Below are 21131 nucleotides of genomic sequence, written 5' to 3'. Positions count from 1 at the left end.
AGGAGGCGGCCTTCAGTGGTTACATTTGCAGATCGGACTTTGTATCTGCCTTTTTGCTATACACAAAGAAAGAGAAAGAGAGGAGAGAGAGACACATCTACTCGGGCCTTGCAACTGCTTGCTTTTGTAAAGGAGAGTCTGATTGATTTTTTTCTTTTTTCTTTTTTGTTGCAGTACGGTATCAGAACCAGACAGATACTACACCGCATACTATTGCTATACAAACTCTGGTAGACATGCATCGACAGCGTAGACTAAGAGGTGATTGACACCTGGACCGTAAACGGTTTGAATAGAGGCCAAATGATATACAGATATGAATGTCTCAAGTGACCATGTACTGTTATGCTGCTCCTGTAATGCCGTTCAACATCATGCTCAGATGCCACATATCTGGGGGCTTCCTATAGCTGACCGGTCTTCACGAGTCGCAATTTCCTCCTACTACATATGTGCGGAAGTATCGTGTCAGCAAGGAGTCTGAATATTGAAGTTTGCCATTTCTTCTATGTTCTCCATACATAGATTTTGCGAGCCTTTTCTTGCCACATGTGCCTAAAACTGGATTCTCGGATATGCGGAACTTAGCAACCAGGTTTGCGTTATTAGAGATGGTGATTGTGTGAAATTTTAAGCGGAACACACGAGCATTCGACACTCAAACGACACGGGAGGGGGTGGGGGATAACATATACGGAATGTAATATTCGTAAGCCTCGTTGTAACGAGACCGTTTATTCTGCTGCCATCATTATCGAGGCCACTTTGTAAATGCCATGCTTGCCCAAGTCTGATACCCTGTATCCCCAATGCCGATGAGGGGGAAAGATGGACGATCTGCGACCTGTAAACCAAAACTCCTGACGCCTTCGTCCCATTCACACAAGCATACGGGCCGTTCAGCTCCTCAGAGCCTCCAGCCGGTTCCTCATCTGGTCCATCATAGCCTCCGTGTCCTCCTCCTCCTCCTCCGCCTGGGCGGGCTGGGCCTGCACCGGCTCCTGGGGCAGCGGGGCGCTGGGCAGGGTTCCGGTCTTGTCCATGCGGCCCTTGAGGATCTCGCCCAGGACCTTGTCGACCTCGCCCTCGGCCTCCTCCTCCTCGTCGAGCAGGTCGGCGTCCTCGGGCAGCGCCTCGTCGACCATCTCCTCGATGATGCCGGCCTTCATGAGCTCGAGGCTGAGCTCCTGCATGGTGTGGCCCAGCTCGGGCAGGCGGACGAGCGAGTTGACGTCCTTCATGATGCCCACCGACGCGCGGATGCTGCCCTCGATCTTGCGCACGGCGAACGCCTCGTTGACCTGCATCTGCACGCTCGTCAGCTGCGCCTTGGCGGTCACGAGGCGCGCGCCCGCCCTGCGCGCGCGGATCAGCTCCCGCGCAAAGTCGCGCGCCTCCCTGGCCGCCTGCTTCTGGCGCGAGGGGTCGCGCTGCCCGCGCTTGTCGGCCTGCAGGATCAGGTTCTTGGTCTTGATCTCCGCCTGCTTCACCTGCTGGATGTCGCGGTCGAGCTTGCGGATGTTGGAGCGCATGAGGGCGTTACATTTTCGGAGCTGGCGAGGGGGGGTGGCATGGTGTTAGTGGTATGACATTCAGGATATGTGTAATCGTTGGTTGGTTGTGAACTGTGCTCGGGGGGAGATGTGTGTGATGCTGGGCGATATCCGAACCAGGAGGGAGGCAAGTGGAGAGGAGGGGCATTGCTTACCTGTGCCTGGGGATCGGGTTTGGCAAAGAAACCCCTGAGAGTCTCCATGTTCAGGAGACCTGTGCTCTACCAGGCCGCCTGTCGTGGGCTTTCTGTAAAGGTGTGGCTGTCTTGTTATGGCGGTCGGTGGAATCGTGATGGATTGAAGATGGGACGTATGTTCCGGGATGGGCAGTGGTGGATGGATTGACGTAACGGCAGTCTTGGAGTCAGGCTGCAGGTTGTGGGCGCCTTAGATAAGCCGGCCATATCCAGGGTAGGGTGGACTTAACGTTAAGGTTGGGCGGTCAGAGTTGCGGCTCAGGGGAAGAGGAGGGGGGGGGCTTTCACAGGCTTACGCAGGCCAAATGGTGGTGGATTGAGAGCCTGAATGCAACCCCTATCCATAACGTTAGGCGCATTGTTCCCTCGGCAAGTTACACTCTCCTCCCCCACCGTCGGCGGCAGCTCTGTAAGCACAAAAAGAAGCTTGTCCCATGCCCGGAAAGTGACAAAAGGACCGCACTTCATACGGACGGATGAGGAGAAAACAGGAGTAGTGTGGTCCAGGTACTTAAGAATGAGCAAGCCTTCAATTGGAGTTGAAGCTGGCTACCACTCATGTAGACACAACAAGAACATCTAGTAACTATTTTGGTCCTCTTATGAACATGGCCAATGGCACTGTCTTTGCGAGCAGTCTGTTGAGCCACTGCATCAGTGTGTCTAAAATTGTCTTGAGTAAGCGGTAGGGCTCACGACTCTGCCCTACGAAGGGTCGCTAGCCTGCAGTGAGAACGTAAGCACGGCTAGAGGGGGGGAGGGATGTGCAGAGAGTGCAGAGTGTGCAGACAATCCGGTCGAGACTTCGGTTACAGGCCAATAATGGAGGAGGGCGGCCGAAGCAGCAGAAATGCCTAGGTACGCTGTCTTGCTGTTGTTGCGGTGTAGGTAGAGAGGTAGACAGGAACCTGCAGGTTGCATTTCTTGCTTGATCATGAACTACCCAATCTGGTTAAGAAGGAGTATCAAGAAGGTCGAACATCGGGTCAAGTACCGGGGACGGATCTGAAGAGCTCCCCGCGACGATGACAATGCACAACTCCATACACACTACCTAACACTCAATGGATTACCTAACATTACCTACCTAGGTAGGCACGCTACTTAGATATCTGCGTGAGGAGGCAAAGTCTGCAATTGCGACAGAGACATAGTTCATGGGCATTGCACGCTCTGAGGTATACTACATACTACATACTACATACTACACGTGTAGAGACCAGCACGACGGAAAAGGATTCAAGCATTGAGCTTTAAGGAGAAACAGAGGATTCGATGCACCTTAAGCTAGGTAAGCATGTACCTACGCGGCCAGCTTCTCACAAGCACCGCGACATTGAGTCATGGAGAAAAGACCGAATTGCTACTGCGCAAACGCTGAGAAACTGCAACGGAGTTAAGAACCATACCTGCTAGGTAGTGTAATGCCTTTGCTCTGTCAGTCGTTTGACCAACGAGTGTGTGAACCGGGCGCCAAAACTATGGCTACTACTACCTACCTAGGTACCGGTATATGTCCATGCACTATCCAGCCCTGTCTTGTCAAGACTCAAAAGTACCTCGAGTAGAGTCCGTGTCGTGTCGTGTCAGTGTCAGGGGTGTTGGTTCTTGGTGGAATGGGGTTCGATGGATCGAAAATCTTTTGGATTCGGGCGACTTCTATGCCCGTGACAAGATGCAAGGCGCAGCCCACCAGAGAGCATCCACCGGCGCCGGTTCTGCTTCCTCCTGGGCTGGGGGCAGCCTCGCAAACCACCTACCAGCCAGTCTATTATCACTCTCTCCTCTCTCCCGCCTTTTCCTCCTGGTCTATCCATTCATTCTTCTGCAACTCCATAACACTGCCTCTTCAATCTCTCTCTCTCTCTCACTATTTAGTCAGAATCGTGATTTTGCAGCTGGCAATTGGCAAACCGCCTGTTTGATAGACTCTTCAACCCCCACCTGACGTACCTACCTCCTACTTCATCCTCTTCCTCCCCACCGGCCGGCACTACCCAAGTTAGCGCCCACCAGGCTACCTACCTGACCTAGAGCTTGCTTAATCCTCCATCCGTACCCCTCCTCCTCACTCTGTTTCTCTGCACCTACTTTCAACCCCTACCATTCCTTCCCCAGACAACCTCCTTCCACCCTCTCTGCCCCAAACCACACAGCAACAATGGCCGACACTCTAACTCCCGAAGGTAAGTCCAACTCCCGATCCCATTGAGCTCATCATGAGCTTCACCTTCTTCAGGGCCCCCCTGCGGTTGCATATGCGCCAACAGCGCAGCTGCCTGTGCATGCCTGCCTGCGCACTTGCGGCATCCCCCTCACACCGACGACGAGCTTTTGCTCTGCTTTCCCTCGTTTATCGCACAGCCTTGCTAACACCACGCTCCTCTCCCTCAGTCCTCTGGGCACAGCGCTCCTCCAAGACGGATGCCGACAAGAACTTCATCTACCTGACCATCTCAGTGCCGGATGTACCGCCCTCAAACCTCAAGCTGGACCTCAAGTCCCAGAGCCTGACCTTCACCGGCCACTCCGACAGCCTCAAGAAGACCTACCACCTCGAGCTCGAGTTCTATGCCGAGATCGACCCCGAGGCCAGCAAGGTCAACCACACCGGCAAGAACGTCGAGCTGAAGCTGCACAAGAAGGAGCTCAAAGAGGAGTACTGGCCGCGCCTGCTCAAGGACTCCAAGAAGGTCCACTTCCTGCGAACCGACTTCGACAAGTGGGTCGATGAGGACGAGCAGAACGAGGCCGCAGAGGACGACTTCTCTCAGTTTGGTGGCATGGGTAAGTGATGCACTATCCCGCTTTTCGTCTCAGCACACTTTGCTCTCTGTCCCCCAGCCTTGCCTCGCCCTTCGCCATCCGTCATGAAGATCCAAAGCTAACGTATCTACAGGAGGCATGCCTGGCATGGGTGGTACGTAACCTATCCAACCCATCTTTTCCTACTCTCTGGGGACTCCAAAGGACCCTGTAGTCACTCCAGGGCACACTTCCAGGCTCCCAAATCTCTCTGCACTTGGTAATTCCAGCCACTAACATACATTTTCTAGCTGGCGGCGACTTCGGCGGGATCGACTTCTCCAAGCTCGGCGGCGGTGCCGGTGGCGCCGAGGAGGAGGAGGAGGAAGACGACGACGACATGCCCCCTCTGGAGGGTGAGGAGGACGAGGAGGATGATGACGACGATGAGGAGGAGGCGCCCAAGGCCGCCGGCAAGGCTCCCGCCGCGAAATAAGGAGATGGGCACGTCTAGAGATTCTGCTCTCTCCCCGCGAGACCGCCAAAGGAACTTTTGCACCCCAGGGTTGTTTCTCCGTGACGGCGTAACGGCTTGCTTTTGCCCTCCTCTCTCAAAAAGAAATCCTTGGTTTGTTTTTCCGGCACAGGGAAAGGCGAAAGAAATGGGGGAAATTCTGGGGCGACAGAGTTCTTTTTTCTCGTCTTTTTCTTTTTGTCTTCCATCTCTTGTTTTTATCTCCTCAATCACAAGAAAGGGACCAAAGCCAACAAAGTCGTCAAGTCACACACAAAATCAAATCAATCACAACCAAGACTCGTTGCTTGCCACATCCCCAGAACTCTCGAGAGGGAAAGAAGGATGGATATCTGGCAGAGACCCGTTTTCCTTTCTGTTTTAGCATTGCGTGTCTGAGTGAGTGAGTGTGTGTGTGTGTGTGTGTGTGTGTGTGAGATGGATCATGAAACATGTAAACTCCCTATGCCCCCCAAACCAGACAGCCTTCTCTGCTATATTGTGTCGAGACGAAAGAGCACAAGAGATAGATCTCAATATTTTCCTACCTCCTCCTCCTCCTCCAACATACAGAAGAAACTGCTTGTTTTACCCGGCGTGAATGTCTGCATTGCCTGGCGCTACGGGCTTTTGTGAATTGCTGTGAGATGTACCTACTGGCTGGTGTGAGGCGGGGAACTGTACAGATCAGTCAAACCTCTTGAGACACAGGCGGCCGTTTCTCTATCGAGGATCATGGCCTGGCGAACCCCCGACACATAGGAGCGATTGAGGCCGAGGGAGAAAGGCACACCCACTGCAAGATAGCTGTAGTTGTTGTAGTAGTAATAGTACGAAGAGACGTTGCCCAGTCTAAGGAGCTGTTATCTTGAAAGTCACCGTGGTTTCGAGAGATCTTGCTCGACGGATCTGGAGAACCACCGTTCTCAACGTGACAGGGCCCGCGAGAGGAGATCTAGCCCCATGGTAATAGCAAATTTTGGTCACTGGTCAATTGGAAAGGGCGCGTTTCAATGTGACAGCATGTCGTAGACAATTATATTTGTACAGCACTATATATCCACCTCAACTTCAATCAAGAAGCCAGTCCTGCGATCCATGACGACCCCTATTGATAGGGCTGTCACTCTGAAAGCCGCCATGAAAGCAAACAAAACATCGAGTGGAATAGTGAGAAAGTCCGAAATTCCGTCAAAACCTCCCTGCGTCCCTGGTGAACAGACTGTGGGTGAGGGGACCTCCTGAGTGCGCATCCGATAGAAACCCTCCTGCTGATGTTTTGTTTGTTTTTCGTTCTTGCCTCCGCAACCAAACAACCAACTAAGAAAATGAAGGAAAGATCAGCCAGACTTCGGTATTATCTAGATTTACATGATCTCGTCCTCCATCGGCGCATCACCATTGGCGGCCGCGGCAGCAGCCGGAGCAGCACCGTTGGCATTCTCGCCATTGGCATTGCCAGCCACGAAGTAATCGGCCATCTCAGAGTCCAATTCCTCTGCGGTCTTCTTAGCCGGTCGGGCGCTGCGAGGCTTGCGCTGCTTCTTGTTGGGGCCCTTGCCAGCAGGGGCAGCTTTGGTGTTTCCACCAGTGTGCTTGTCAGCAGCGGCGGACTTGGGCTGAGCCTTGGGTTGACTGTCTATGGGGTTAGCAACGGCGTTCTTTCGAAAGGATGGCAAAGTACCTACGTGATGCGCTGACTCAAGGTCTTTGGGGCGGGCAGCAGGTCGGCGTTGGCGACAACAATCTCAACCTAGTCATCATTGTCAGTATGTTTCGGAAAAGCGACAATTTGGAGACTTGGCTCACCTTCACGGGTCGGTTGTCGATGAGCAGACCGTTCAGCTTCTGGAAGGCGAGGCTAGCGCCGTTCGCATGGTGGAAGATGACGCTGGCAGTACCCTTGCTAACGCCACCAGGGCCGTATGAGAGTTCGACCCTCTTGACTTGACCGACAGCCTGTTGGAAGTAGTCCTGAAGTTGGTAAAAAAAGCGTGTTAGCTATATGCAAATTCGTTATGATCGAAGCGTAGTCCAGTCGCCAAGCGGTGGTCCATATAATCGTAGGTCGAACAAGGCAAAATCCGCGTGAGTGCCAGTGTTGACACATGTCCAAAAGACAAACGAGCAGAGCAGTGAGCGTTAGTAGAGCAACAGCAAGTGACTTGTAGCATAGCCATCTGACGGACAGAAGCTAGGATGCAGTCAAACATGCAATCACCGAGCAATGTTGAAGCCTCCAAATCATTCGAAGCAACTGACAGATCCCCTGAGAATGGTAACAATCCCCCTCGTGCCCTCAAAGTGCTCGATTTAATAGGTCCAACACAACTGGGTAGACAATGACCTGCAATGCTCGACGGAAACTCAGCCGTCGAGACGCCTTAGACTATTACCGTCGAAAGGCAGCAAATGGATTCAAGAATACGCTTTCATAGGATTGTGCTGCTGCTCACTGCTGTGCTCGCCGTACTGATGATGCGCACTCTGCTTCTTGGTGACCAGCCAAGAGAATGAGTGTGCTTCCACGCCAATGGGAAATTGTCTTTTCAAACCACCATCCACTTGGTAGTCGGCGCGGACATAGCTCAAAGCAGGTGCTTGCCAGGCAACCTAGGCTGAGTCCTGAGTAGCGCGCGACATGGATGTGCTCAACTTCAAGTTGCGTAAACTGCACGCGTAGCGTGAGGGCCATCAAGAAGGAGCTGGAGGTTTTTAGACAGCCCGAGGCTGGCTGAGGTGGATTTGATCGCCCGTCGTATGACGAGGATGTCAATGGTTGCCCATGAAATATGCGATGGAAGACGCCGATAGAAGTTCCGAGGGCGGAAACAGCCTCACCGGTAACATACCTTAATTTGGCCTTCGGACACGTCCTTGGGCTGCGTATAGTTAGTAGCTGAACTGATAGAAGACGGTTTGAGGGCATGCTTACCAAGTTGCTCACAATGACCTTGCTCTCGCCAGTTGCCTTGCCAGCCTTGGCTGGGGCAGGCTTGGTCGCATTGCCGCGCGCAGGCTTTGAAGTCTTCTGAACTCCTCCGACAGGCGCGGTGGTGGCAGGCTTGCCAGAGGCGCGACGGGTGGTGCGACGACCGCGGGGAGCGGAGCGTCGCTGGGTAGAGAGGATCTCGTCAAGAGACTGGTCAAGCTTTCCAGACATGTTGACTGTGATGTGGGTTTGAACGTGAAGTAATGGCGTTCAGAGTAAGTGTGATTAGTCGCAGGTGGGCAGATGCGACAAGGGCTAGACTGCGGACGAAGTAGATATACCACAGTCAGAAATTCGGCAGGATGTGATGGCGAGGAAAGAAGAGGTCTCTCAGTAATATCGTCGAGACAGGCTTGTTGGAATGTACTCGCGAGCTGGGCAAATGCGACAGCTGAGGGGAGACGATGATGAGGCGATGATTATTGGCCGAAGTGTTGGTCGAGAAATGAAATGGAGATGAGGACTGTCAAGTTGGCTGCAGACCTCTCAAGAATCGAAAAAGGCAGAAGATACCAGGTATATTTGGTGGGTTGTTCTGCGGTTGGTGAGGCAGGCTGAAGATGGCTGATGAGGATGAATAGGAGAAGAAAATGGGAGTCAGCTGGGTGGGAAGGGCCAAGTAGGTAGGCAGTCGTGACGCCCTTTTTGTTGTGCTGCGCTGGGCTTTGTGCTGGCCAGGTTGGTGACCCGTGCGTTGTCTTCCAGGAGCGAGGGAGCCAAAGTGTGGCTGTCGCGTTTCATTGGGCCACACCTGTGCTAGACTCGTTTAGGTACAGCGTGACTCACCTTCCACCCAGCCACAGTCCAGATCCCGGTGCATCTGAGATACCTATCTCCTTGGTCGTTGAAGTTGATGGTACCACTTTGTCACGTTTTGCGGTACTGTAGATACCTTGTGTCGACCTCTGTCGACTGCTTGTAGCCTTGCCCATTTGATCATTGATCATCTTCGAAGAACATGACATTAACATTCACGACCGTTTTGTATTGCAACCATACGACTCTGTCTCGTCTAGGTTCCCCAGCCTTTGCCATGCTTGCGGTAGCAGATGCACACGCCTCTGCGGCTGCAACATGAGACTTTCTGCTTCCACAGTCCTCCTTTGGATTGGGGTTCTATCGATTTCCTCACTGCCTCTGCCACAACAGGTGCCTTACTACGGGTAGACTACACGTTCACTCCTCCACTACCTAGGTAGATCTTATTCGAATCTAGGAGGTTTCGAAACTAGATGCGCCGGTAGCTACCAGTTCTTCGTCTTCGTAGCCCGTCATCATTCTCGAAACTCACTTTTACTTCTAGGAGCTACGAGAATCTGAGCTTCGGAAGACTTGTTGTATTGAGAATCAGATCGAATAAAGATATTTCACGTTGCAAAGCACAATGCGTAGTATAATCCAAGTTGTAGGCTGCGCGGCAACATAGCATGCGCGACATGGAGTCAGACGACAACAAAGAGGACGTAAATTCTCGTGCAACAGCTTTCTATTGATGTAGCTGATTTTTCCTTCGCAAGATCGATGTTGCGAAGACGTTTTGGGTATACCTAGAGACGCCTCCCTCTTCATTGGGGCGTCATAACCTTCAAATCTTCCAAATAGCATGGCTTCGTAGACGATTTTCCGGCCGTCCTAATAATACAAGTCTCCCAAGACTACAATTGATTGTAGCTCCAGCTTTTTCTTGTCCAAATCCTCCGCGAGGATCTTACTTATGCGACGTTGCTTGCTTTCCAGCGGGCTGCGGTGCGACTGGTTGCTTTTCCGGAATTTCATTCGAATTGACTTCAAGGTATTGGTAGAGAACAATGAGAATCATCGCGGCTGAGCCGAGAAAGATGGCAAGCCGGTAAAGGTCGTCGTCGGAAATCATCTTGACTCGTCTTTACGCAATGCTAGCCGGTTGAGCAAAGGTGCGGATGGACAGGTGGAGCTGGGAACGATTGTCTTGCTATTGTTTGGTCATTAGCCCTTTTTTGATCTCTTTCAAATCTCCAGGAAGGTAACCAACCGAGTTGTCTCTGACAAGGAATAATTCACACAGTTGGCGATGTTTTGTGGTCTGGTGTCTCCGAGTTTGAGAGTCGCAATGTGGCCAGCTTTCAGGGACCTTATTACGAGTACGCTGGAGCTTAGAGACAGGTACCTGTCAGGGTGCCTGTAACTTGCCAGGCCGATAAGATAGTGGCATGCACGTGATGAGATGGTCCGTGCAGTACTCCATCATTCTTCATCCCACTTGGTTGCATTTACATCCCACATTTCTCTCCAGCCAAGCCCAAGGCACTTTTGCCCGCCTTTCATTATTTAACAGAGACCCTGTCGAGGGGAAGGAGAGGCGGCCGTCTCGAGGACAATACCTTGTTCGACCGGTAACCAACACCATCTGCGATTTTCCACCTCCAAAATGCCTCCGAAGAAGAATGACAAGCAGGGTGGCGGCAAGAAGCCGTCCGCCACCAAATTGGTCGAGGACAGAACCTTCGGCATGAAGAACAAGAAGGGTGCTCAAGCCCAGAGGCAGATTGCCCAGATGACATCGAATCTCAAGAATAGCGGAAGTGCTGAAGAGAAGAAAAAACAGGCTGAGAAGGCTCAGCGCGAGAAAGAAAAGAAGGCTGCGGAGGATGCCAAGCGAGAAGCGGAGGCATTGCTGAACAGGCCTGCACAGATCCAAAAAGTGCCATTTGGCGTGGATCCAAAGACTGTCGTCTGCATATTTTTCAAGAAGGGCAATTGTGAGAAGGGCAAGAAGTGCAAGTTCGCTCATGACCTCGACGTAGAACGCAAGACGGAGAAGAGGAGTTTGTACACGGATACTAGGAAGGAGGAAGAAGAGAAGAAGAAGGCAGAGACATCGGCCGACTGGGACGAGGAGAAATTACGCAGTGTTGTTCTATCTAAGAAGGGCAATCAGCGGACAACGACCGACAAGGTTTGCAAATACTTCATCGAAGCCATCGAGGATGGCAAGTATGGTTGGTTTTGGATATGTCCGAATGGTGCAGACAAATGCATGTACAAGCATGCCTTGCCGCCTGGGTGGGTTCTTCTTCCTCTGCCTGGCTTTATTGCAGATATCTAACGGAATACTTCAACAGATTTATCTTGAAGACGAGGGAACAACGAGCTGCCGAGAAGGCCCTCATGGACAAGTCGCCACTTAAAACACTGACTCTGGAGGACTTCTTGGAGACTGAGAGACACAAGCTCACGGGGACACTAACACCCGTTACCCCCGAAAGCTTTGCCAAGTGGAAAAAGGATCGTCTCGACAAGAAGGCAGCAGAGGAGCAGGCACGGAAGGCCAAGGAAGCAACTGGTCGTGCTCTGTTCGAGAGTGGCAACTGGAGGGGAGACAGCGACGAGTCAGAAGACGACGACGACGAGACTTGGAACCTGGAAAAGCTGCGAGAACAGACCGAGGCGATACGAGCCAGGAAAGAAGAGGAGCGATTGCTTGGCATGTATTCGAACGGGGAGACAACAGGCGCTCCCGAAGCAATACAAACCGCTGTCGCTACTTGAGCGCTTTCAGGGCTTTGAAAGCGACCCGAGCCCCGACAGTGCTAACACATCCAAGCAAAGGCTGTTCCGTCCAACATAAGCGGCCACGCACCTCAAGCCAAGGACCAGGTGCTCGCTCAACATTATTGGATCTACCGCGTCTAGTGCTGCGGAGGAGGTCACAGCCCCTGACTCTGAGAGTAGACCTTTTCTCAAATATCAGCTGCCTACGCACTTGAAAGAAGGAAACGTATGTCACAAACTCAGGTAGCAGGGGCGAAAGGATTAAATATCAATACTATATTACCATCTCGCACGCCAACGAGAGGGCCGTTACCACATTGTTCCCATACAATAATCCGTTGCTGTGATTTTCGAATCAGCAGACTTTACAGGGGCTGCAAAATCTTGAACGAGCGTTCAGTTTCGACAGCCCATCCCAGTTCCTTGGCTTCAGATTTCCGCCCCTAGAACTTCTCGACATAAGGTCTAATGTCAAGCTCCTGTGTGAAGGCAGACCTGTGCTGAGTGTGGAGATGCCAATAACTCTCGGCAATCTGCAAAAAAAAAGTCAGCTTGTCATCTGAAGGAGGACATGCATCTTGCTTACCGCATCCGGGCTGATCTTGCCGTCTGGCGCCCCATTATTTATAACTCTGTCCTTCAAGCGAGGAATGTCTATACCACCATCGATAATAGCATGTGCGACGTGAACTCCTTTCGGTCCAAACTCTCGCGCCAGGGATTGCGTGATGGCACGCTTGGCAAACTTGCCAGCAGCGAAGTCTGAGAAACGTACACTTCCCCTAAGGGATGCCGTCGCGCCTGTGACGATCAGGGACGGCGGATGTGGTGACTCTTCAACAGACTCTAGGAGGAGCGGCAGAGCTTTCTGAGCGAACAGGAATAGGCCACGTCTGAACGCTTGTTAGTTAGGAAATTTTGAGACACAGAACTGTATATAAATAAACTTACGCATTTGACTGGTAGCTTGAGTCGAGGTCTTCGACTGACAACTCAAGGAATGGCTTAAGGCCCCGGCCGCCACCCACATTGTAGATTGCGGCAGCGAGCTTGGAGTCAGGGAGCTCCTTCTTGATGGTCTCGAAAGCAGACGCAACCGAAGCTTCATCCGCTGTGTCGGTGGTCACTCCAAAAGCCTTGCCCCCGGCTTTCTGAATTTCAGAGACAACGTCATTGTAGCTCTCTGGTTTTCGGGCAAGCAGAACAACTGGGTACGCTTGGGCAAATCTCTTCGCAACGGCGCCACCAGTTCCAGCCCCGACTCCAGCAACAATTGCGAAGAACTGTGATGCCATGGCTAGATTGTACGTAGTGAACCTGACTTAGATCTCAGATTAAGTGGCTAAACTAATAGAAGTGAGATAACTTTCCAGAGAAAGTGATATTCAGAGGAACCAGATTGACAAAAACGTGAATCAGAAGTCTTGGATTATATATCGATTGTCTCATCAAGCTGGACAGTGACGCATTTGTAACATCGGCAGTGAAGCCACAGACGAGCTCCGGGGCGCGAGCAACCCCGCGATTAATAATACCACCTCCATTCGCCTTATGCTAAACTACTTGCGTGATGAGGCGGATCATCCAGTATGAAGATTAGTATTTCGAATGAAATGGTTCCTGCTTCTTTCAACATGCCAGGATTGTTGTTTTATATCAATAACTTACATGGCTGGAAAGGGGTAAATAAACTCGGACTTCCTGTACCTCGGACTGCCATTCTATATACCTGTGTACCTTGAGTGTGGAGTGAGACCCTGCCTGGGCGATTTAAGTGAGAATAACACGACCGCAACAATGCATTTCTGCGCTCTTAGACTAGAACAGAGCCTATGTCGGCGTGAAGAGTTTGAAACTATGGAATGTTGGGCTTTAGAAAAAATTCAAATTTACTGAAGTTCGCAATTCGACTGTTCGTAACTGGAGCGTATTCAAGGGCAACAGTAGTGAGGACGCCGAGTTACACTTTGCAGTACTTGAATGTGCTTCAATAAATGAGCCACTTCAACATGTGTAAAACTACTTGATAATACGCTCCGGGTAGAATGAAACATCAGGATCTATGAACACTATTATTCGTTTCATTTAGTCTCTAAAGTCAAATATGTCAAGTCTGAAGAGATTATCTGCTGGATATGTTCAGGGTACACCACATGGTCCGTGCACTACGGCGCTCTGGGTTTAAAGCAAATAGCGATCGCGACTTAGTTCGCGTCTTCAACATTTAAGATGCACTTCCTGCTTCGACGGCTACGCACCTTGACCAGCTTCTGCTTGCAGACCACTTCTTTTATCGAAAGTATGACACGACTATAAATTGTCCTTGTAACTTGTTAGACCATGGTATGTTTGCATCTTGTCGAGACCCTATCTCGTAGTCTCTTTCGAGTCTTAAGGAAAGCCTTGCACCACAACTCCCGTCTTCGTGTTGGGCTTCAAAGCTCTCTCATCTCACTTTTTGCAAGGCTTTTAGATATTGCTGATGAAACACCGAATGAATGCCTCGCGAAACAGTCATTCACAACCCCAATGATTTTCCTTATGTCATCCCTTCTTAATCCTAAACTTACTCTTTTCAGTGCCTCTCGACATAATGGCCTGGTCTAATTAGACAAGTTTGAGACAATATGGCCGAGATTGTCTTCTAAATTTGATATGATATTTCATCAATTTTAACATCACGATTCGCCTTGGACTGGTTGCTATCATCTCACCCACACAACATGCCTCCATACCTGCCACAAGGTGAGAACCTTGTGAGGCATATTAGAGAAACTCCAATTCCGCCTCCAACTTTGCCTCGCGGAAGGATCACAGGACCTTTGCAAGTTCCTAATCCATCTATCGCTCGCTCTTCAGCTCGACCACCTGTGCCGCCTCCTTCTTCTCATGCTCGCAGCTTGCCTCCGACTTATGAAGATTTCTGGGCGGAAGTCGGATCGCCTCGCCATCAGAAAGTCCACGCTACCACGCAGTTCTCACCTTCAAGCAGTCTGAGCTCTAGACACACTGTCACACAATCACAACCAACTCTAGGGACGCCTAGCGCACCACTTACACCAACTCGAGGCTCTCGTATTGAAGTGGTCCTCAGTACCACGCCGAAAACCGCATCGTTGGCCCAACCTCCGCGAATCAAGTCAGAAGATCTCGAAGATGAGCTCGTGGTATCAGATGTCACTCCCAGGCAGCCAGTCCGGAGCTCTCAGAACCTAGACCCCCTTCCCGCAAGTACTCCAGCCCTTCCCGTGCTGAAACCACTCCCAGACGAAGCGGCCACTGCTCCAGAGCCAGCGACCGCGCCGCCGACGAAGAGGAGGGGCCGCCCGAAGGGCTGGAAGCCGGGCATGCCGTACTCGAGCTCAGGCGCCCCTACGCCCTCTGGCTCGCTGAAGCGCGCGGACCGCCGGGAAGGCCACGCGGTGAACTATGCGCTGAAGCAGAGGCGCCGCGGACGGCCTGCCCGGAAGCCGTCGCCGACGCCGCAGGAGATCTTCGAGAAGCTACAGCCGCGGTATGTACCCTTTCTGTGCGAGTGGAAGGGATGTCCCGCGGAGCTACAGAATGCCGAGACTCTACGCAAGCATGTCTACGTCGTGCACGGCCGGTCCGAGGTCCTCCAGTGCAAGTGGGCCAGGTGCGGCGAGGCGGCGCCGTGTCCGACGTTCAGCTCAAGGGACCGGTTCGAGCGTCACATGGAGGAGCGGCACCTCGTCCCTTTTACGTGGCATCTGGGAGACGGGTATGGAAACAGCATGGCGCCCGTCGAGGCGAGGGGGGCCTCGGATTCGGTCCCGGACTACCTGCTCGACGACGAGGGCAAGCAGGTCACGCCGTCGGTGAAGGACCAAGAGGTGGAGGACTTCATAACGTGGAGGAACAACCGGCGGCGGTTGAGGGAGCTGCTTCTGCAGCGGGACGCGAACGCGCCGTACGAAGACGAGGACGGTAATGAGATTGCTCCTTGAAGCTGCTACGGCGTAGAAGAGGTCACACCCACACCCACACATTGGCATTCATACCACGGCGTTTGGAAGAGCCGATGTGGACGGAGGATTAAGAAGCTTCTACACTTTGCCCCGTTACAGGATAGGGGCGCAACGTGGAGGTCGTATTTGGCTCATAGCGCCAGAGGGAGACCTATTTAGGACGACGAATAGATATCAATGTTATATAATTGAGGCTATGCAAGACCTGCTTTGACGTATGCAGATGCACCCGTAGCTTCCGTGGCTTCCGTCGTGGCCGAAGGAATGCCAGCCAGACGCTGGGAGGGATCCCATCAGGAAACACAGATTGGAGACCTGGGAAGAAATAGGGGTTTACTAATAATAAGGGGTTGTCTTACCCAGAGAGGGATTACCTAGGTATTGTTGAGGTGGACGAGTGGCCAGTAGGGCGCCTGAGGGCGCCTAGGTGCCGTGTGTCGCTGGGGCGGTGCGGCTCAAAGCTGGCTCCTGGCAATTCATGCACTGAAATGCGCGGTGATCAGTGATCACTCATTCCAGAGTGAGCGAGTTACGTCACATTCGGGGAACTGGAGACGCGTGGACACTGGACACGACGGCAGCAAAAGTGGGCAGCTGGTCGTATTGGAAGTCAACCAGCGCATTGAGTTACCGATGCTATTACATATCTACCGTGCTGACTTTTTCGTGATTGAAAGGTTGTAATGTACAGTTCCTCTTGTAGATAGTTCACTTACAGGAGGGGGAGGTTATCGAGTGGCCAGGGTCTATAAAGGCCATTTGTCAGCCACACCTGAACCCTGAACACCACGGACTTTCCTTCCCCCTTCTCGCTACCGACGTACCTGTCCAGTGTAGGGATTTCCCTACCTTACGAGCTTACCTTAGCCAGTAGATGCTACTTCAGAACAGGCTTACAGACAGACTGACAGACAGGCAGGCACATAGACAACTTCGAAGCTAACGTTAATAAGGAGAGGGAAACGTTGAAGCAGATACGGTAATGTAGACTCGTAGACTCGTAGACTCGTAGAGTAGGGGCGGGTGAGTCCATGTTCGGAAGGTGGCGAAGGTGGGTCGCAGAACACCCGAAGAACACCCATAACGTGCCTCTAGCATTACGGTTGTTAACAGATCGGGGGTTCTGGCCCGTCCCAAAGGGAGCTTAGAGGCTCCTTACTGGCTGCTGCCGCCTCTCAACAGCACACACACACTTGACACTCTTCTGCGTGCACACAACAATTCGATCGTCGAGCACCCCAAGATGTGCGATATGCAAGCCCCGGGCGGTTATATTGGCGGAAAATAGCGCAGCTCAATCAAATCCATCTACATAGGTACATACCTACTGTAGGTACTATGCAGTATGCTCTGGAGAGGAGGACGGGCCGCATCTCTCTTATAGAGACAGGGTCTGGCATTGGCATGAGGGCATGGCATGTAGGGGGTGAGAGTGAGGAAAGAAGTGGACTAACTGCTGCTGGCATTGCACAGCCCCAAAAAGGTCCCCACAACAGCGACTTTACCAGTCCGATTAGTGTCTGGTGTGCGATCAACTCGACAATCCCCCGGTCCAGCCCAGCCCAAGACTCTGGATGCTACTAATTAGCAGTGCATATACGCAGTACTGCAGGGTAAATCCGTCTGTGGTGTTGGTGGTGGTGGTAGTAGTGAAGTGGGTGAAGTGAGTGAAGCAGAACCAGGAGAAGAAGCAGGCCATTTTGCCGCCGCTCTTCTGAATTCTTGGCGTGAGTCTGATATGATAAGTGAGGCAGGTAACGAGACATCTAATCCTAATCCTCCACGTTACAGAGCAGGGCAGTACAGTACAGTACAGTACAGTACAGTACAGTAGACATCACTAAGACCAGCTGCCACTTGAGATGCCCTGGACTACCTACCTCGGTATTCTTTTTCTTCTTTTTCTTCCAAATAAAACATTCAGAAAACACGCCATCATCTACGATTTCAGAGCATAATCTGTAGAAGAGGACAGACAGACCCCTTTTTCTCGATCATTTCCAAGGTTGTGACAGGTGCACTACTTAACGCCGCTGCCACTTTAAAGGACCCCAAAAAAACTCACTGGTTCTACGGCGGAAGCAGGCGTCTCCCTAGCTAGCCTTGGAACAGTCCAGGCGGGAAACTGCCCGCCCAAGGCCCTAAGAGGAATATCCCCCCATGCCTAAGGCCACCGGTGCTTTACCGAGAGGCGGCCAGCCCCAACTCCAGGCCCAGGCTCCTCAGTCCCAGTCCCAGTTCCAGTCTCGGATAGAATCAGCAGCAGCGCCTCCACCTGCACCTCCTCCTCTTGCCGATATCACCAACCACTCTACCCTCAACCAAAACCACCGCTCGCCATGGCCCCGGCCGCCGTATGATCGCCGCGACGACAACCCCAAGATGCCGTCCACAAAGAGCGTAAATGGCAATGGCCACTTCCCCCAGAAGCTGAAGAACTTCTTCCGCATCAATAGCTTCACCAACAGCAACGGGGAGAAGGGCGGCGCCGACCACCACCACACCAGCGCCTTCAAGTCCGACTCCAAGACCTCCTTTCGCCAGTCCAAGTTCTTCACCACCGTCGGCCGCCTTCGATCCGCCACCGTCGCGAGCGAAGGCAACCCGCTGGACGAGGCCCTCAGCCCGACTGCTCACGCCAACCCCTACTTTGTCCACCAGGGCCAGCCTGGCCTACGACACCACAATGAGGGATCCGTGCCACCCAGCCCGCCCGACACGCCGCAATTGAAGGTCGACGGCCCCAATGGCGCCGCCGAGCAGCCTACCGCTGCCACGAAGGAGGAGCTGGCGAGGAAGCTCAGGAGAGTTGCGAGCGCTCCTAATGCTCAGGGTCTGTTCTCCAAGGGCAAGGGCAGTAACGAGCGGCCCGCAACCGCCGAACTCGGCAAGGAGCCCCTAGTCGAGAACAAGAACTCCAGCACGCTCGGCTTGGTTGAGTCGAAGTCACAGGCTCCCGATGCCAATTCCCTCGCCGTTCCCGATACCGACGGCCTAGGAGCGCTGCCGTCGCCAGGCCGGACGCCATTGGCGTTCCGCAGGACTTACAGCTCCAACTCGATCAAGGTCCGCAACGTCGAGGTTGGCCCCCAGAGCTTCGATAAGATAAAATTGATTGGCAAGGGAGATGTGGGCAAGGTCTATCTCGTGCGCGAGAAGAAGAGCGGAAGGCTCTATGCCATGAAGGGTTCGTTGTCCGCCGTCTTTTGTGCCTCTGACCCCCTCGCTGACAAATTGCAGTTCTGAGCAAGAAGGAAATGATCAAACGAAACAAGATCAAGAGAGCTCTTGCGGAGCAGGAAATTTTGGCAACTAGCAATCATCCCTTTATTGTGACCTTATACCATTCGTTTCAATCGGAAGACTACCTCTATCTCTGCATGGAATACTGCAGTGGAGGAGAGTTCTTCCGTGCTCTGCAGACCAGACCTGGAAAATGCATACCGGAGGACGATGCTCGCTTCTATGCGGCGGAGGTTACTGCTGCTTTGGAGTATCTGCATTTGATGGGTTTTATTTACCGCGACTTGAAACCAGAAAGTTGGTGTCCATTTCATAGTGTTCGTCCAGACGCCTTCGCTTACACGAGACTACAGATATTCTTTTGCATCAGTCAGGACACATCATGCTTTCAGACTTCGATCTGTCCAAGCAGTCCGATCCCGGCGGCAAGCCGACCATGATTATTGGGAAGAACGGGGCGAGCACCTCATCATTACCGACGATAGACACGAAATCTTGCATCGCCAACTTCCGCACCAACTCATTTGTAGGAACCGAAGAATATATCGCACCAGAGGTTATCAAGGGCAGCGGCCACACTAGTGCGGTTGATTGGTGGACGCTTGGTATTTTGATCTATGAAATGCTTTACGGCACAACGCCCTTCAAGGGCAAGAACCGGAATGCGACGTTCGCCAACATCCTGCGGGAAGACATACCCTTCCCCGACCACGCTGGCGCACCTCAGATATCCAAGTGAGTGATGAGACTTCTTCTCGCATGGACATGCCACTGATTCTTTCTAGTCTCTGCAAATCCCTTATCCGAAAACTTCTGATCAAGGACGAGAACCGTAGATTAGGAGCGAGGGCAGGCGCTTCAGATATCAAGGCGCATCCGTTCTTCAGAACCACGCAGTGGGCGCTGATCAGGCACATGAAGCCGCCCATTGTTCCCCACCAAGGAAGGGGCATTGACACTGTCAATTTCCGCAACGTGAAGGAGAGCGAGAGCGTGGACCTCAGTGGATCGAAACCTATGCAGTTGAAGGGCGTCCCCCTTGACAGCGGGCTGGCTACCCCTGGAGGGGATGTGACGATCGATCCGTTCGAGGAGTTCAACAGCGTCACGCTACACCACGAGGGAGATGACCACAGCGATGGTCCTAACGGCTACGACTCATCGCCCTAAAAAGAGAGGAAGAGATTAGGCGAACCAGGCTGAGAGCGAGATGCCTGTTTTGCGAGGGCCTAGGAAGCTACGGGACGATCTCTCCTTATGTCGTCTCGGAGACACCCCCGGGTCGCCTTGTCACACTACCTGTCCGGCTCACCAAGCGGATCCCGATTGTACGAGGCTTGCATTTGTTGTATTCATTTTTCCTGCGCGCTTCACTTACGCTCATTTAGCATGATATGTGACGAGAGGTTTTCCAGAAAGATCAAAGGGAATGGTTGGCCTGGTGGATTCGGCATTCATATATCTCATCGTCGCGTGTTTTCTCCTTCTTTCATGGCGTTTTCCAAGGGGAACCCCAGCGGCGTTTACGGATCGGCAAGACAGGGAAAATAAGAAAGCAATATTGATCTTCTGCTGCCCATTTGCACGCCTTTTTACTTGAATATCGTGATTGAGGACATGTTATGATCGCTTCTTCAGCCTTACAGACTAGCCTGAGTTGCGAGGGCTGTGCTGGCGGTAAGCTTTTTGAGCTGCAAGAAATCCAGGCCATTGGCAATGCCGCCTCTAGATGTAACTGCTGCATTAACTGGTCCGGATGGTGTGGTTCTGCTACTATTCCGATATGGTTAAAAGGATCGATGGAATACTGGACACAAGAGCTTTTGTTTCATTGGCCACGTTTCTGACCTGCAGGCGTGCAGCAATCAGCTGAGCAGCAAATATTAATCTGAATGACCCTAGCTCAAGCTGCACGACCATGCGTGCATTTGGAAGACGTCAAGTGCTGATCTCTTCCTATGTTCATAATGATTACGGTATATGTCTGATTTCTTTCCCTTTTCTAGTCTTCTGATCCATTGTTGCATCTTCTTTTCTCTGTATATCTCATATCTCATATCTCATATCACATATCTGTCCTCACCACGCCCAGTCTGACGACTGGCTCTTCAACAAGCGAAACAAATGGCCGTAAGTGCAGCCATCGCTAGACCTCACCATGGCCAGTGAGCTCCAGCCTCCCCGTGCGCCACTGCAGTCCGCGGCGATAGCGGCGGTGCAGCACTACCACGTGCGGTCGGGCTCGAGCGGCGGCATCTCGCAGCAGGTCGAGACGGCGCCGGCGTACGTGGTGGACTGGGACTCGGAGACGTGCGAGCGCCGGTTCCTGGGCACGGCGGACGAGCTGCGCGCCGAGATCGACGCGGG

The 21131-nt window shown here is 52.4% G+C and overlaps 7 protein-coding genes across 7 annotated transcripts; 4 read left to right on the top strand and 3 right to left on the bottom strand.

Annotated features, from left to right (window-relative positions):
- Positions 1 to 899: 899 nt before the first annotated feature.
- UCRPA7_924 (putative charged multivesicular body protein 3 protein) lies at positions 900 to 1756 on the bottom strand (the record flags this gene model as incomplete). The annotated part of the gene is made up of 2 exons (XM_007913513.1): positions 900 to 1553; positions 1709 to 1756. The coding sequence occupies 2 exons, from the start codon at positions 1754 to 1756 to the stop codon at positions 900 to 902; spliced, it is 702 nt and encodes a 233-aa protein (XP_007911704.1).
- Positions 1757 to 3911: 2155 nt separating this feature from the next.
- On the top strand, positions 3912 to 4991 carry UCRPA7_923 (putative hsp90 associated co-chaperone protein; the record flags this gene model as incomplete). Its single annotated transcript, XM_007913512.1, has 4 exons — positions 3912 to 3936; positions 4145 to 4537; positions 4650 to 4670; positions 4807 to 4991. The coding sequence occupies 4 exons, from the start codon at positions 3912 to 3914 to the stop codon at positions 4989 to 4991; spliced, it is 624 nt and encodes a 207-aa protein (XP_007911703.1).
- Positions 4992 to 6376: 1385 nt separating this feature from the next.
- Positions 6377 to 8172, bottom strand: UCRPA7_922 (putative protein mlo3-like protein; the record flags this gene model as incomplete). Its single annotated transcript, XM_007913511.1, has 6 exons — positions 6377 to 6644; positions 6698 to 6762; positions 6819 to 6983; positions 7272 to 7316; positions 7862 to 7891; positions 7945 to 8172. The coding sequence occupies 6 exons, from the start codon at positions 8170 to 8172 to the stop codon at positions 6377 to 6379; spliced, it is 801 nt and encodes a 266-aa protein (XP_007911702.1).
- Positions 8173 to 10408: 2236 nt separating this feature from the next.
- On the top strand, positions 10409 to 11529 carry UCRPA7_921 (putative translation machinery-associated protein 46 protein; the record flags this gene model as incomplete). The annotated part of the gene is made up of 2 exons (XM_007913510.1): positions 10409 to 10974; positions 11103 to 11529. The coding sequence occupies 2 exons, from the start codon at positions 10409 to 10411 to the stop codon at positions 11527 to 11529; spliced, it is 993 nt and encodes a 330-aa protein (XP_007911701.1).
- A 446-nt stretch (positions 11530 to 11975) lies between these two features.
- On the bottom strand, positions 11976 to 12827 carry UCRPA7_920 (putative short chain dehydrogenase protein; the record flags this gene model as incomplete). Its single annotated transcript, XM_007913509.1, has 3 exons — positions 11976 to 12065; positions 12119 to 12425; positions 12484 to 12827. 3 exons carry the CDS (start codon positions 12825 to 12827, stop codon positions 11976 to 11978), a joined length of 741 nt encoding a protein of 246 aa, XP_007911700.1.
- Positions 12828 to 14255: 1428 nt separating this feature from the next.
- On the top strand, positions 14256 to 15500 carry UCRPA7_919 (putative c2h2 finger domain-containing protein; the record flags this gene model as incomplete). Its single annotated transcript, XM_007913508.1, has 2 exons — positions 14256 to 14277; positions 14800 to 15500. The coding sequence occupies 2 exons, from the start codon at positions 14256 to 14258 to the stop codon at positions 15498 to 15500; spliced, it is 723 nt and encodes a 240-aa protein (XP_007911699.1).
- Positions 15501 to 17903: 2403 nt separating this feature from the next.
- UCRPA7_918 (putative serine threonine-protein kinase nrc-2 protein) lies at positions 17904 to 19934 on the top strand (the record flags this gene model as incomplete). The annotated part of the gene is made up of 4 exons (XM_007913507.1): positions 17904 to 18708; positions 18762 to 19061; positions 19157 to 19499; positions 19550 to 19934. 4 exons carry the CDS (start codon positions 17904 to 17906, stop codon positions 19932 to 19934), a joined length of 1833 nt encoding a protein of 610 aa, XP_007911698.1.
- Between the last annotated feature and the right edge of the window lie 1197 nt (positions 19935 to 21131).

Source organism: Phaeoacremonium minimum (genome assembly GCF_000392275.1).
Source record: "Phaeoacremonium minimum UCRPA7 unplaced genomic scaffold PA7_03_scaffold_44, whole genome shotgun sequence".
NCBI lineage: Eukaryota > Fungi > Ascomycota > Sordariomycetes > Togniniales > Togniniaceae > Phaeoacremonium > Phaeoacremonium minimum.
Note: the sequence above shows the minus strand (reverse complement) of the source record. Positions and strands in the feature narration are given on the sequence as shown.